We start from the raw sequence: 13,082 nt of genomic DNA on the forward strand, positions 1-13,082 counted from the left end.
TTACCACAGGTGGACTCCAATCAAGTTGTAGAAACATCTCAAGGATGATCAATGGAAACAGGATGCACCTGAGCTGAATTTTTATTAATAGCAAAGGGTCTGAATATTTATGTAAATAAGGTATATTTTTTATGTGTAATACAGTTGGGGGAAAGTTTTTTTGTTGTTTTTTTGTTTTACTGTTTTCACTGTCATTATGTGGTATTGTGTTTAGATTGCTGATTTTAGAATTAAGCTGTAACGTTAAAAAAATGTGGAAAAAGTCAAGGGGTCTGAATACTTTCCGAAGGCACTGTATAAAGCCAAGTAATCGTATTCATTATTACTTTTATTATTACGTGTTATTACTTTCCTATTATTTCTCTATTTCCTTTCTCTCTGCGTTGTTGGGAAGGGCCCGTAAGGAAGCATTTCATCTGTTGTTTACGAAGCATGCGAGAAATAACATTTGATATCTTGCTAGGGACCGAAGATGGGCCAATAAGCTTCTGTAAGAAGTGTCACTCCACTGACTGCACAGATGGCAATAAAGATTAATCATATTTGTATGTGTGTGTGAAGATAATTGGTGTGATCGGGCAAAACTCACTTATCTGCATTACAGTCATAGCAGAGGGAGAACAGGGACATTGATCAAGATGCATTATGGCAAGCTGAGTGTTCTCTTCATTTTGGATTTTTGCTTGTGCATGCATGCAGCACACTCTCTCTGAGGCATTTGGTGGTGATGTGTGATAAGGTAAGGTTACACTATATGCAGCCTTAGGGGGGAGATTACCTCTAGACCACACACACACATCATTGGATCACAGCAGATTGCTGACGGAGTCAACCTCCTTTCCAGATGGGTGACAGAGAGAGGAAGAGACAGGTGAGACACAAGGGGCTAGAATGGCTGAAATGCTCTCCATTTGGACACAGACAGCCACTGCTACTAGTAGAGAGGTATCCCTAGGTAGAGGTCTCTGTAGAAGTATGGCCACTTCTCCAATACAGAGCCAAATGGACATACTGGAAAGCTGTTTGGAAGTGTTCTACTTCGTGATGGTGGTCGATGAAATGATGCCCCGAAAGGGACGAGTCATTGGTTGACAGCTCACGCAAAAAAAATGACTGACCTGGTTGACGGGCTCGTTGAAGTTGGTGATCAGGCCAGCTCGCAGCGACGTCTTCTCCTCTTCTGACAGAGCACTGGACGGACACACACACACACAGAACTAGGTTACAATAAGGTTACAAAATAATGCCAAACATCAACGCAAACATCTTTTCAATACTCAATTTCCATTTTGAATTAGATGACTGCTTCAAATGTGTTATCAGAAACGCTCTCCACTCTAATGGAATTGTTTGAGGCCTCAATATGCTCGAGGAAAGGACGGGGGAGGCACATTAACCGTGTGCAATTCCTGTCAAATATCACCATCTGCTTCTTTAGTGAGGCGGTCAGCGAGAATGACCCTCGTATTATTACATTTCCACACCCTTCCATTTGAGAGGGAGAGGAAAGCCATGGCATTATCAACTGCCTGACACAGCACCCAGCTGATATCCTGTGAGAGGCGCCTTCTGCTTTGAATCCAATTTCCCCAGGGAGAGAGCTAGCGCCACAGCGCAAGCTTTAATATAGAGGGCTGATACGACATGAAGATGACAGAGCAGCAGTGAGGGATAGCTCTGTCCCCGTATGAAGCTATTGTATACACCGTCCCGGGCTAACAGTAGAACTGCTAAAGCAGTCATTTTGACTGCTCATACATTTTTTAAATGCATGCCACCCTCCGTTCTTGACTTTTCCTAAATAAGTCCATATAACTCTGTCTTTGTTAGAATCTTAAATATCACAAACAAAACTGGAGTTAACCAGTTTTAGGGGGGCGTGTCATTTTTTGAATGGTTTTCCCCCATTGCCCCTACTTCTCCACACATTTGAAAGTGCAGTACCCAGCTGATGATCACCTTGATAATTAACTCAAAACTGAAACTAATTTCACACATAACAGATTCAATAAATTAAGTAAGGTACGATGGGGAGAATGGGTGAGTTGAGTGAGGGGAAGCGAACTATGCATAATTATGTAATCACCAATTGTGAATGAAGAACAGGGCAGGCCATTCTATTGTGTTGATCTGTTCTAATTATAATCTCTATATCAGTCCACATAATGTGTTTTTTGGTTTTTACATATAGCCTACAGTAACAAACTAATGAAAATGCTATTGTGTTATTTGAAATAAAAATGGTATTCTAATTTTACCCATGGCCTTCATAAAACACCAATTTAAAATCTTTTCAAAAGCATATATGAAATGTATTAATTACACGTATCGAATATTGCAGTCAGAATGACTGCTCATTAGATTAAAGGAGGTCCCTCGAGGCCCAGCGGTTCTATTGTTAGAGGAAGCGGGAGAGAGAGAGGGGAGAGGGGAGGGAATCATGGAGAGGTACGAATGTTAAGAAGAGTGAGGAAGGGAAGGTGGCAGCAGTGGACGAGAAAATAGGAATTAAAGCAGGAGATGAGAAACAGAAGAGAGAGGGGATTAAGTGAAGTGTAATGTGAAGAAGGGAAGAGGGACAGAGAAAGAGGGAAGAGTTGCCACATCCCATACAAAGTAGTAGACATCCTAACCACGGTAGAAGTTTGTGCGACAAGCCCGCAGATAGTTTCCCCCAGTAAATTGGGCAACTTCTGTAGACACTGGGTGCATTAAGCGCAAAGCAATGGCCAGGAGTTCATTGCACCTTCCACAGCAAGCAGAGGTGACAACGGCTCTGTTCGACAAATGACAATGAAGTACCCACACCTACAAAAGAAAAGAAGGGGGGACTTTGGAAGGAGAGCACAAGGGGTGAGAGTTAAAAATCAAAAGAATGGCTGGAGATTGCAGAGGCAGAACTGATTGTCTTTGAGGTGAGGTGGTTAAAAACAGTCTTTGTTCTGTGGACCTGTAGGTGAACTTGAAACATTAAGCTAGTCAGCAATCCCATAGCTGTGAATGGACAATACCATCCCATAGGTTGTGTCTGCACAATACTATCAGTATGGCCTACACTAGATGGACGTAAGAGAATGGCGCCAATGAATAACAATGTGAGCTCACAAAACACACACAGCTGAGCCCAATCATTTTGCAGAACTCGCCATTAATACTGAAACATGATGATGGGAGAGGTGTAACAGGTGTGGGAAGATATTTTTTTTAATCGTAAAAAGGCGAGAGAAGACGACACAGAACCATAAGGAAAGTGAAAAGAATGGCGAGAAGAACGGAAAGAAGCAAGAGAAGAAGAAGAGGGAGGTAAAAGAGAGAAGGCTTACTTTGGTGCGACTCTCCTCCAGTACCTGTCGATGCCATTTTTGAAGTAGAGCACGGCAAGCCATCGGACGTTAACATCCAACATGTGGTTGTTGAAGATATTCTAGAGGACAGAAAACACAGGGCAGCGTTTAAATAACTTAGTAGGTGGGAGGAATCAATATTATTTAAACCACTGTGATAATGTCCTTTGCTGCAGCTGGAATTGAATTTCACAGCTATCCAAGGAGTCATTTCAGAAACTGCACAAAGTGCTTACATTCTTGGGTTAGGGTCTGGTTTGGAATTGGGCCTTCTTATGGGACGGTAGCGTCCCACCTGGCCAACATCCGGTGAAATTGCAGAGCGCCAAATTCAAAATACTGAAATACTCATAATAAACATTCATAAAATATACAAGTGTTATACATCGGCGTAAAGTTTCCCTTCTTGTTAATCCAGCCGCTTTGTCAAGATTTCAAAAGGACTTTACGGCGAAAGCATACCATGCGATTATCTGCGGACAGCGCCCCGCTTACAAAAGCATACAAACATTTTTCAACCAAGTAAAGGAATTACAAAAGTCAGAAACAGCGATAAAATTAATCACTTACCTTTGATGATCTGCATATGTTAGCAGTCACAAGAGTCCATGTTACACATTAAATGTTTGTTTTGTTCGATAAAGTCCCTCTTTATGTCCCAAAAACTCAGTTTTGCGTTTGTTCAGTAATCCACTGCCTCAAAGGCGGTCACGGCATGCAGATGAAAACGTTCTAATAGTACCTGTAAAGTTCGTCGAAACATGTCAAACGATGTTTATAATTAATCCTCAGGTTGTCTATTGTCTAAATAATTGATCATATTTCAACCGGACAATAGCGTCTTCAATAGAAAAGAAAAACAACGAAAGGTGCGCAATCAGTCACTCGCTCAAAATAGCTCTGGTTCATTTAGAGTCCACTGAAAGAATGTTCTCATTCTTCCTCGTTTTTCAGAATACAAGCCTGAAACAATGTCTAAAGACTGTTGACATCTAGTGGAAACCATAGGAACTGAAATTTGGGTCCTATCCAAATACATACTGTATAGGTATTCAATAGAAAAGTACCCACATCAAAAATATCCCACTTCCTGGACAGATTTTCCTCAGGTTTTCGCATGCCATATCAGTTCTGTTATACTCACAGACATTATTTTAACAGTTTTGGAAATTTTAGAGAGTTTTCTATCCAATACTACCATGCATATGCTAGCTTCTGGGCCTGAGTAACAGGCAGTTTACTTTGGGCACGTTTGTCATCCAAACTTCAAAATACTGCCCCCTACCCAAGAGAGGTTAACAAAGCCACACTGGCTGGCTGCTTATCCTAGCTGTCCAACAAGGATTTTTTGAGTGACAGAGCGAGAAACCAAACTTTGGGCTCATTAAAAAAGATGTACCAGCACCCGAGGAGAGTTCGGCGGAGGTGGGGGTGCATGAGAGGGGCATGCTGGGAGCTCGCAGTCTGGAGTACGCACCTGGCGCCAGACTGAGACAATCACAGCAGAGTGCTGCCACACTCCACTGTACACACACACACTTCTCTCAGCAGGAGAACTGAAGGGTGAAGCTGCGTTGAGTAGCGAACCACAGGGGTGAGTGGGGGCAGAGTACAACAATGTTCTCTGTTATTAACTCAGTCCTGACTGTCTGAATACAGCAGAAAGTTCTAGGCTCAGAGCTGATTCAAACAGTGTTGTTCTGTGGGTAGAAAAAGCAGAACCTGGCAGTGCAGCCTCAGTTGGGTGGCTGATGTGGCTAGGGTTGCAAAGGGAGGGTATATTACTGGAAACTTTCAAAAGTTTACCATTAAACTACCAGAATTTTGCCATCTTTCAAGGATTTTACGTAATCTATCAAAAGATATTCAGTGGCCCCTTTGGGAACTTCAGACTATCACAGATGTCTGTAATAATCTCTGGCCCTCTGTGTGGCCTCATCACATGTAAAATATGAAATATGATGATTTTAAAATGAATACAAAGCCGTAAAAAAACATTAACCTAAATATAAATATACAAATGTATTTTTTGTGTGTTTTTTTTTTTTTTACTATGTCAATATGTATTCGCTGTCAATGTTTTGTCATTGTCATTTTTGTGAAAACAGTCAAGTTGGAAGAGTTCATTGAAAAGAATGCCTTTGTTGATTAGATGCTTTTTGAATGAATTAGGCTATTTTCTCTTGAACCATAAGGTCATGGACAAAGATATAGTGCATTCGGAAAAAGACTCAAGGCTGTAATCGCTGCCAAAGGTGATTCGACAAAGTACTGAGTAAAAGGCCTGAATACTTATGCAAATGTTATAGCAAATTTATTAAACTAAATAAAAACTAAAAAGTGTCTAAAAACCTGTTTTTCTTTGTCATTATGGGGTATTGTATGTAGATTGATGAGGGGGAAAAACGATTTAATCAATTTCAGAATAAGGCTGTTACGTAACAAAATGTGGAAAAAGTCAAGGGGTCTGAATACTTTCCCAATGCACTGTAAAATGTATATCATGTATGAAAAGAAAAAATAGTTATTCAAGTATAAATTACTAACGTTTTTATTTTTTATTTAACCTTTATTTAACTAGATAAGTCAGTTAAGAACAAATTCATATTTACAATGACGGCCTACCCCGGCCAAACCCTAACGACGCTGGGCCAATTGTGCACCGCCCTATGGGACTCCCAATCACGGCCTGTTGTGATACAGCCTGGAATCGAGCCAGGGTCTGTAGTGACACCTCTAGCACAGATGCAGTGCCTTACACCGCTGCGCCACTCGGGAGCCAACGTTAAAACAGATTGCCATAGATTTTCTGTTGTTTAGAAAAATTACTGAAGATTCTGGAAAATTACCGGTAGCATTGCAACCCTAGGAGTGGCTAACAACCACCTACTGTAACAAGGTATTGGATAGCTGATGGATAGAGATCAACATAGACCATCTACAGTACACTGACTGAATGAGGAGAGATGGTGAGGAGGATGGGACAGATTAGATTTCTTTACAGCCTCTGTGGAGTATCACACACACAGTATCACACTGCTACTATGGTTTACCCCATGGCTCTAACAGCAGCACAGTGACACATCAACCTGGGCTAGACTGGGGCATTGTGTGTAACCTAATGGTCTATCATTTATGACAGGGACTAATGCAATGTGACACTGGGATAATGACAGTCAAGGTTAGTGTACAGCTGAGCACCAGTGAGCATCCCATCTATTTCTCTGTCACTATCTCTACCATTCCTGTTAATTTTTTTAAACTTTTTTATTTTATTATTGTAGTGAGGGTGGGGTGATTTGTTAGTAGTGATTCTAAATCAGAGCAAAAAACTGCCCACAGATATTCTTTATGGAAACCACACAAGCTGATCGCCGCTGCCGCTGTTGTTGTTTCTGCTGCTGTTGTTGTTATTATTGATATCCAGCCTTCTCTGACATTTGAGAACCCAGTTGCATATAGTATCACATCACCACAGCTTTGCATAAACCAAGATGATCCAAAACCACAAGAGAAGCATGTTGGGCCCACAGAAGGCCTACCTTTTTAAAAATGTCTGCATAAATTGACCCAAAACTTTCTAGCCCATATCCTATCCATTGTGTAATAATTAGAGGAACAAACTTAACTTGAGGAACTCAAAGCTTTGCACAAATCAATGGATGATGTGTGGTAAGCTCCAGTATAGACATTGGTGCCTGTGTGTGTTAGACATACCAGCAGTACAGAGTAGAAGCCAGGTTGTGTCTCCCACTGTCGTAGCTGCTCCTCAGCAGGCTTCAGTAGAGCGGTATCCTGACTGGTGGCCTGGGTCAGGGCCTGTAGGACCACCGAGCTGGCACTCTCCATATCCATACCTAGAGACACCTGGGGGTTAGAGAGCGAGAGAGAGGAAGGGGTGGAACAGAAGGGGGAGAGGAGAATGAAAGGGAGAGGGGATGGAGACAGAGGGTGAAGAAGAGTGTGAGAGGAGGGGAGAGAGAGAGAGCGAGGCAGAAAGAGTGAGAAGGGTTCAGCACCACCTTCCCATAACAGGAATATGGAAATGATTAAACTTCAGTAGAAGGCACAAGGCAGACATTATGCCTGCACAAATAGACAAATAAACCAAGGAGGTCTTTACATGCCTCTTCATCCCACCATCCCTCCCCTCCTTCCATCATCACGGTCCTCTCTCGCTCTATAACAGATCACACTGTAAGTAAAATCACTCAGAGGCTAGAATGGTAGACCCAATGACGCAGGCAGGCACAGCCAATGACGCAGGCAGGCACAGCCTGACACAGCAGAGCAACACACCTGGTCCTCATGCAGACAACACCCTCTGCGACTTTGACGGAAATCCTTCTATCCTACAGTCGAAACTGCCTGACTTGTAAATTTCAAAAAGGGAGACCCGAGTCAATCTATCTCCAATGTTACTCAGAAGAACTAACAATGATAATCCCTGAAGAACTAGGCTATACAGCTCTCTGTCTGTACGGCATGACTTTCAATTATTTCTCAGCATTGCCTGAAATAACTTTAAATGTTTCATGTAGTGTTATTTTACTACCCATTTGATAACGTCTACATGTTTTTATCAAAATGTCAAAAAACAAAAATCTGCTTTACCCAACTGTGTGGAGACCGAAGGTTATGTAAGCCTGAGACCAGGTTTGATCATTTATAAGTCTAAATTGAATTAATGATGATAGACACACAGGAAGTGTATCTCGTTACATAGAGGCCCAAACCACTTTTTGATTCAAAACACAATGATGAGTTCTATAACCAGTAATAAACCTAATTGCACAATGAAAAATAGCATCTAGTGGTTTAAGTGTAGATGCTGCTGCATGCATATAGATAATATCCCCATAATCTAAAATAATCGTAAAAATGGCGTGGACAATTTCCTTCCTATTAACAGAAGTCAGACCTTGAACCTAAACTTCTGTATCAGCTCAGTAACATGACAGTTTGTCATCAAGCCAGATACCAAGATATTTGTAGGATGGAAGGAAGTCAATTTGTGTACCATTCAAACTAGTCATGACAAATTCATTTAAAATGTGGGTTATGGGACCTACAATCTATATAAATAACATTGGTAATGCAGTCACAAATATATATCCGATTGATTAACATTAAGAATACCATTTACAGATAGAAAATAACGTAGCTGTTTGTGGACCAATGATTCTCGTATTTTTGCAAGACAAAGGAGCCTGGAAATGGGCCGATAACTATCGAGATCACTACTATCCCCGCACTTATGGAGTTGTAGCACAAAAGCTGCTTTCCACTCATTTTGAAAATGTCCTGATACTAAAGTTACATTTAAAAAAAAATGTGTTACTGAGCCAGCAATGAGGGGCGCTGCATAATAAGCAAAGACGGGTCCAAATTGTCAGCCCCTAATGACTTCTTGATGCCAATAGCAAATAAGGCAGCAAGAACTTCTGTTCCTTTGAGTTGCCAAAAAGACTACCAATTCCCAAGTCATGTGAGGTTGACTGATCCATCGAGGCAACTGAAAGCTGTATGTGGGAAAAACAGGAAACCAGCTCAGATAAAATGCTAATTAAAAGTGTCAGAAATCTTAACTTTTTCAGTAATGACAGAGTCTAAAACTACTTGCTTAGGCCGGAAAGTAGAGGAATTACCCGGCTTCAGTGAATGAAGTTTTCCAAAATTTTGAGGGATCACTAACAGTCTGCCATAGCGCTAAGGAAGTACTTTGATTTGGCCTGTTTAACTGAGGCAGTGCACATACACCATATATATACAAAAGTATGTGGACACCCCTTCAAATTAGTGGATTCGGCTATTTCAGCCACACCCATTGCTGACAGGTGTATACAATTGAGCACAACCATGCAATTTCCATACACAAACATTGGCAGTGGAATAGCCTTATTGAAGAGCTCAGTGACTTGCAAGGTGGCACCATCATAGGGTGCCATCTTTCCAACAAGTCAGTTTGTAAAATTTCTGCCCTGCTAGAGCTGACCCAGTCAACTGTAAGTGCTGTTATTGTGAAGTGGAAACGTCTAGGAGCAAAAACAGCTCAGCCGCGAAGTGGTAGGCCACACAAGTTCACAGAACGAGATAGCCGATTACTGAAGTGCATAGCACTTACAAATCATCTGTCCTCGGTTGCAACACTCACTACTGCGTACCAAACTGCCTCGAAGCAACGTCAGCACAAGAACTGTTCGTTGGGAGCCTCATGAAATGGAGTTCCATGGCCGAGCAGCTGCACACAAGCCTAAGATCACCATAAGCAATGCGAAACGTCAGCTGGAGTGGTGTAAAGCTCGCCGCCATTAGACTCTGGAGTCATGGAAACGCGTTCTCTGGAGTGATGAATCACGCTTCACCATCTGGCAGTCCGCCGAATGAATCTGGGTTTTCGGATTCCAGGAGAATGCTACCTTCCCAATGCATAGTACCAACTGTAAAGTTTGGTGGGAGGAGGAATAATGGTCTGGGGCTGTTTTTCATGGTTCAGAAAAGGCCACCTCAATTCCAGGGAAGGGAAATCATATGCTACAGCATACAATGACATTCTATACTGAACAAAAATATAAACGCAACATGTAAAGTGTTGGTCCCATGTTTCATGAACATAAATAAATTGCAAATGTTTGATATGCACAGAAACCTTATTTTCCTCAAATTCTGTGGACAAATGTGTTTACATCCCTGTTAATAAGCATTTCTCCTTTGCCAAGATAATCCATCAACCTGACAGGTGTGGCATATCAAGCAGCTGATTAAACAGCAGGACTATTACACAGGTGCACCTTGTGCTGGGGACAATAAAAGGCCACTAAAATGTGCAGTTTTGTCAAACAACACAATGCCACAGATCTCTCAAGTTTTAAGGGAGAGTACAATTGGCATGCTAACTGCAGGAATGTCCACAAGAGCTGTTGAATGGGGAATTGAAGAATTTCTCTACCATAAGCCACCTCCAACATAATTTTTAAGAATTTGGCAGTACATTCACCTGGCCTCACAACCGCAGACCACATGTAACCACGCCAGACCAAAACATCTACATATGGCTTCTTCAACTGCAGGATCGTCTGAGGGGGGATGTGATGAGGAGTACTTGTCTGTAATAAAGCCCTTTTGTGGGGGAAAACGAATTCTGATTGGCTGGGCATGGCTCCCCAGTGGGTATGCCTATGCCCTCCCAGGCCCACCCATTGCTGCGCCCCCTGCCCAGTCATGTGAAATCCATAGATTAGGGCCTAATTTGTTAATTCAATTAACTGATTTCCTTATATGAACAGTAACTCAGTAAAATCATCTAAATTGTTGCATGTTGCGTTTATATTTTTGTCCAGTATAGATAATTCTGTGCTTCCAACTTAGCGGCAACAGTTTGGGGAAGGCCCTTTCCTGTTTCAGCATGACGATGCCCCCGTGCACAAAGCAAGGTTCATACAGAAATGGTTTGTCGAAATCGGTGTAAAAGAACTTGACTGGCCTGCACCGAGTCCTGACCTAAACTCCATCGAACACCTTCGGGATGAATTGGAACGTCGACTGCGAGCCAGGCCTAATCGCCCAACATCAGAGCCCGACCTCACTAATGCTCTTGCGGCTGAATGGAAGCAAATCCCCGCAGCAATGTTCCAACATCTAGTGGAAAGCCTTCACAGAAGAGTGGAGGCTGTTATAGCAGCAAAGAGGGGACCAACTCCATGTTAATGCCCATCATTTTAGAATGAGACATTCGATGAGCAGGTGTCCACATCATTTTTGTCAAGTAGTGTATTTCTCAATTGCCTAAATAGCTAATGAGCCAGTTAGTCTAGCCTTGGCCCAGACTTGATTTCTTATCAAGAGGCGGTCAGAATACAGGACAGTACCATGGAATAGTTTGTTTTTTGACTCTGAATCGCTTGAAAGGAGCATGTTCATCAACCAGAGGTAAAAATGGATGAGAAAAATTAAAGTGGCAAAACAGTGTCTGGTATGCAGCTAGTATAAAAAAGCTCTGCATAACAGATTATGAAGGAATGCCAGGGGCGAGAATTTCCGCTTACACAGTAGACCACAGCAATAAATATAAATATTTTGGACATGAACACTTTTAAGAAAGCCTTATGACATAGAAGGTCTTACATAAATAGCCCCCCCCCATCACATCTGAAAATGAGGTAGTCCGCAATGGCAACGTCCTTATCCATAATCAAATTATTCAGCCAGGTCTGAGATAAGCAGAACTTCTGGGCTAGTGTCATGCACCCAGACATCAATCCAGAAAGTCCAGTTTAGACATCAGGCTTCACACATTTTATGTAACAGTCCAAGCCCTCTGCGGGGCTTGAAAACAGCAGGAGTATCCATGGTGACAAGAGTCAATCGAACTGGATGAGATAGCCACAATAGGCTTCCTGATTGGAGTCAAAGATGCAGAGCTAATAGCAGAATTCAGGTAAATGTGCACAAGATTACTATGGACAATACCCCTACGCTTGTGGACACATGTAGCAAAACATTAGCTTGATATAAAACTATTAATAGCATAGGTGGAGCTAGCAATAGTGAGTTCCTTAAGGCAGCTAACGGAGCTATCAACGGAAATGTAATTAACAGGCACAGAATGGCTATTTACAATACCCTATAAACATGGGACGCTGTGGTGGAATTATATCGCTGCGATTTAATGAGAGTAGATACATTTGAGGAGCTACTGGCAATGACAAGTCAAAATCATGTATTTCATGAAATTTGTTGATATTTCGATTAAACCAGATCAAAGTATAATAAACAAAGTATGAAAAATGACCGTTGCTTCTACATTGATAAAGTGTGATCAGAAAAAGTTACTGATCCTTGCCCATGTCAAACATTTGGATTCAGGAGGCGGGATTATTAAGGGGATAGGGTGACGTCACTCTAACTCATTTTAATACACCAATGGTAACATGATAGTCGCTTACCTAATTTAAGTACCGGCTTGCAACCAACATTGGAGAAGGCATGTTTGCGGAAGGGCATGGTTAATATAGCTAGATAGCTACTCTACTGGTGCCAAAATTTTACCGTAGGGTGTCAGCAAATATAATTAAAAGTTTACACTATTCATCTCTGGCAAAGATACTTAATAAGACATGCCAAATGGGAGATGTTTATTTTTTTTAAATGCATTGATGCAATTTCAATGTTGTTTGAGTTTCTTTGTGTTTCACGAAATTTGCTTGAAAGGATTTTACTGCATCCAAGTTTCTTGACATAGGCGTTTCAAAGAGCTGTCAGCCAAGATTCCTGCCCCGTCAGCCGGTCTTTTCAAACATCCTGGTAGTTAGCTATGAGAGATAAAGTACTTTTTCTCGGGGAAAAATATTATGGGTGATATTTAGGCACTCAAAAGGCTATTTTACATGGGAATCAGCATGACTGTTCAGGACTTTTAAAAAGACAAAAAAACAAGCTGAAAAACTTAGGCATATCAAGTAGGCTAGGACAGTGAAATATATGATAATGTAAACAGGCAATCCGGGATTGGTACAGATGTTTTTACTTTTAAACACACACACACACACAAAGCTATGCTCCCTCACGTTTTATCCACATATCCCTTTGGAATTCATACTCAACACTGCATATCTCCAGCAATGGATAAAAGCCACTCGTACACCAGCAGTTGTGCCATGAAGCTACAAGAACAGAGACAGACAGCCAGAGATCAGAGCGCAACGTGTGCAGGGGAAGGCCTATTCAGTAAGGAAATCA

The 13,082-nt window shown here is 41.7% G+C and overlaps 1 protein-coding gene across 1 annotated transcript in view; it reads right to left on the reverse strand.

The window, feature by feature from the left end:
* The window catches only part of ipo11 (importin 11), a 229,252-nt gene that overhangs the window by 204,932 nt on the left and 11,238 nt on the right, over positions 1–13,082 (reverse strand). The window contains exons 2-4 of the mRNA XM_055920298.1: positions 7,062–7,211; positions 3,324–3,424; positions 1,119–1,191 (exon numbers count right to left, since the gene is read on the reverse strand). Of these exons, the coding sequence (XP_055776273.1) occupies positions 1,119–1,191; positions 3,324–3,424; positions 7,062–7,199 (312 nt within the window). The 5' untranslated portion in view covers positions 7,200–7,211. The remainder of the gene's footprint in view (positions 1–1,118; positions 1,192–3,323; positions 3,425–7,061; positions 7,212–13,082) is intronic.

The sequence above is a fragment of the Salvelinus fontinalis genome, chromosome 4 (genome assembly GCF_029448725.1).
Source record: "Salvelinus fontinalis isolate EN_2023a chromosome 4, ASM2944872v1, whole genome shotgun sequence".
NCBI lineage: Eukaryota > Metazoa > Chordata > Actinopteri > Salmoniformes > Salmonidae > Salvelinus > Salvelinus fontinalis.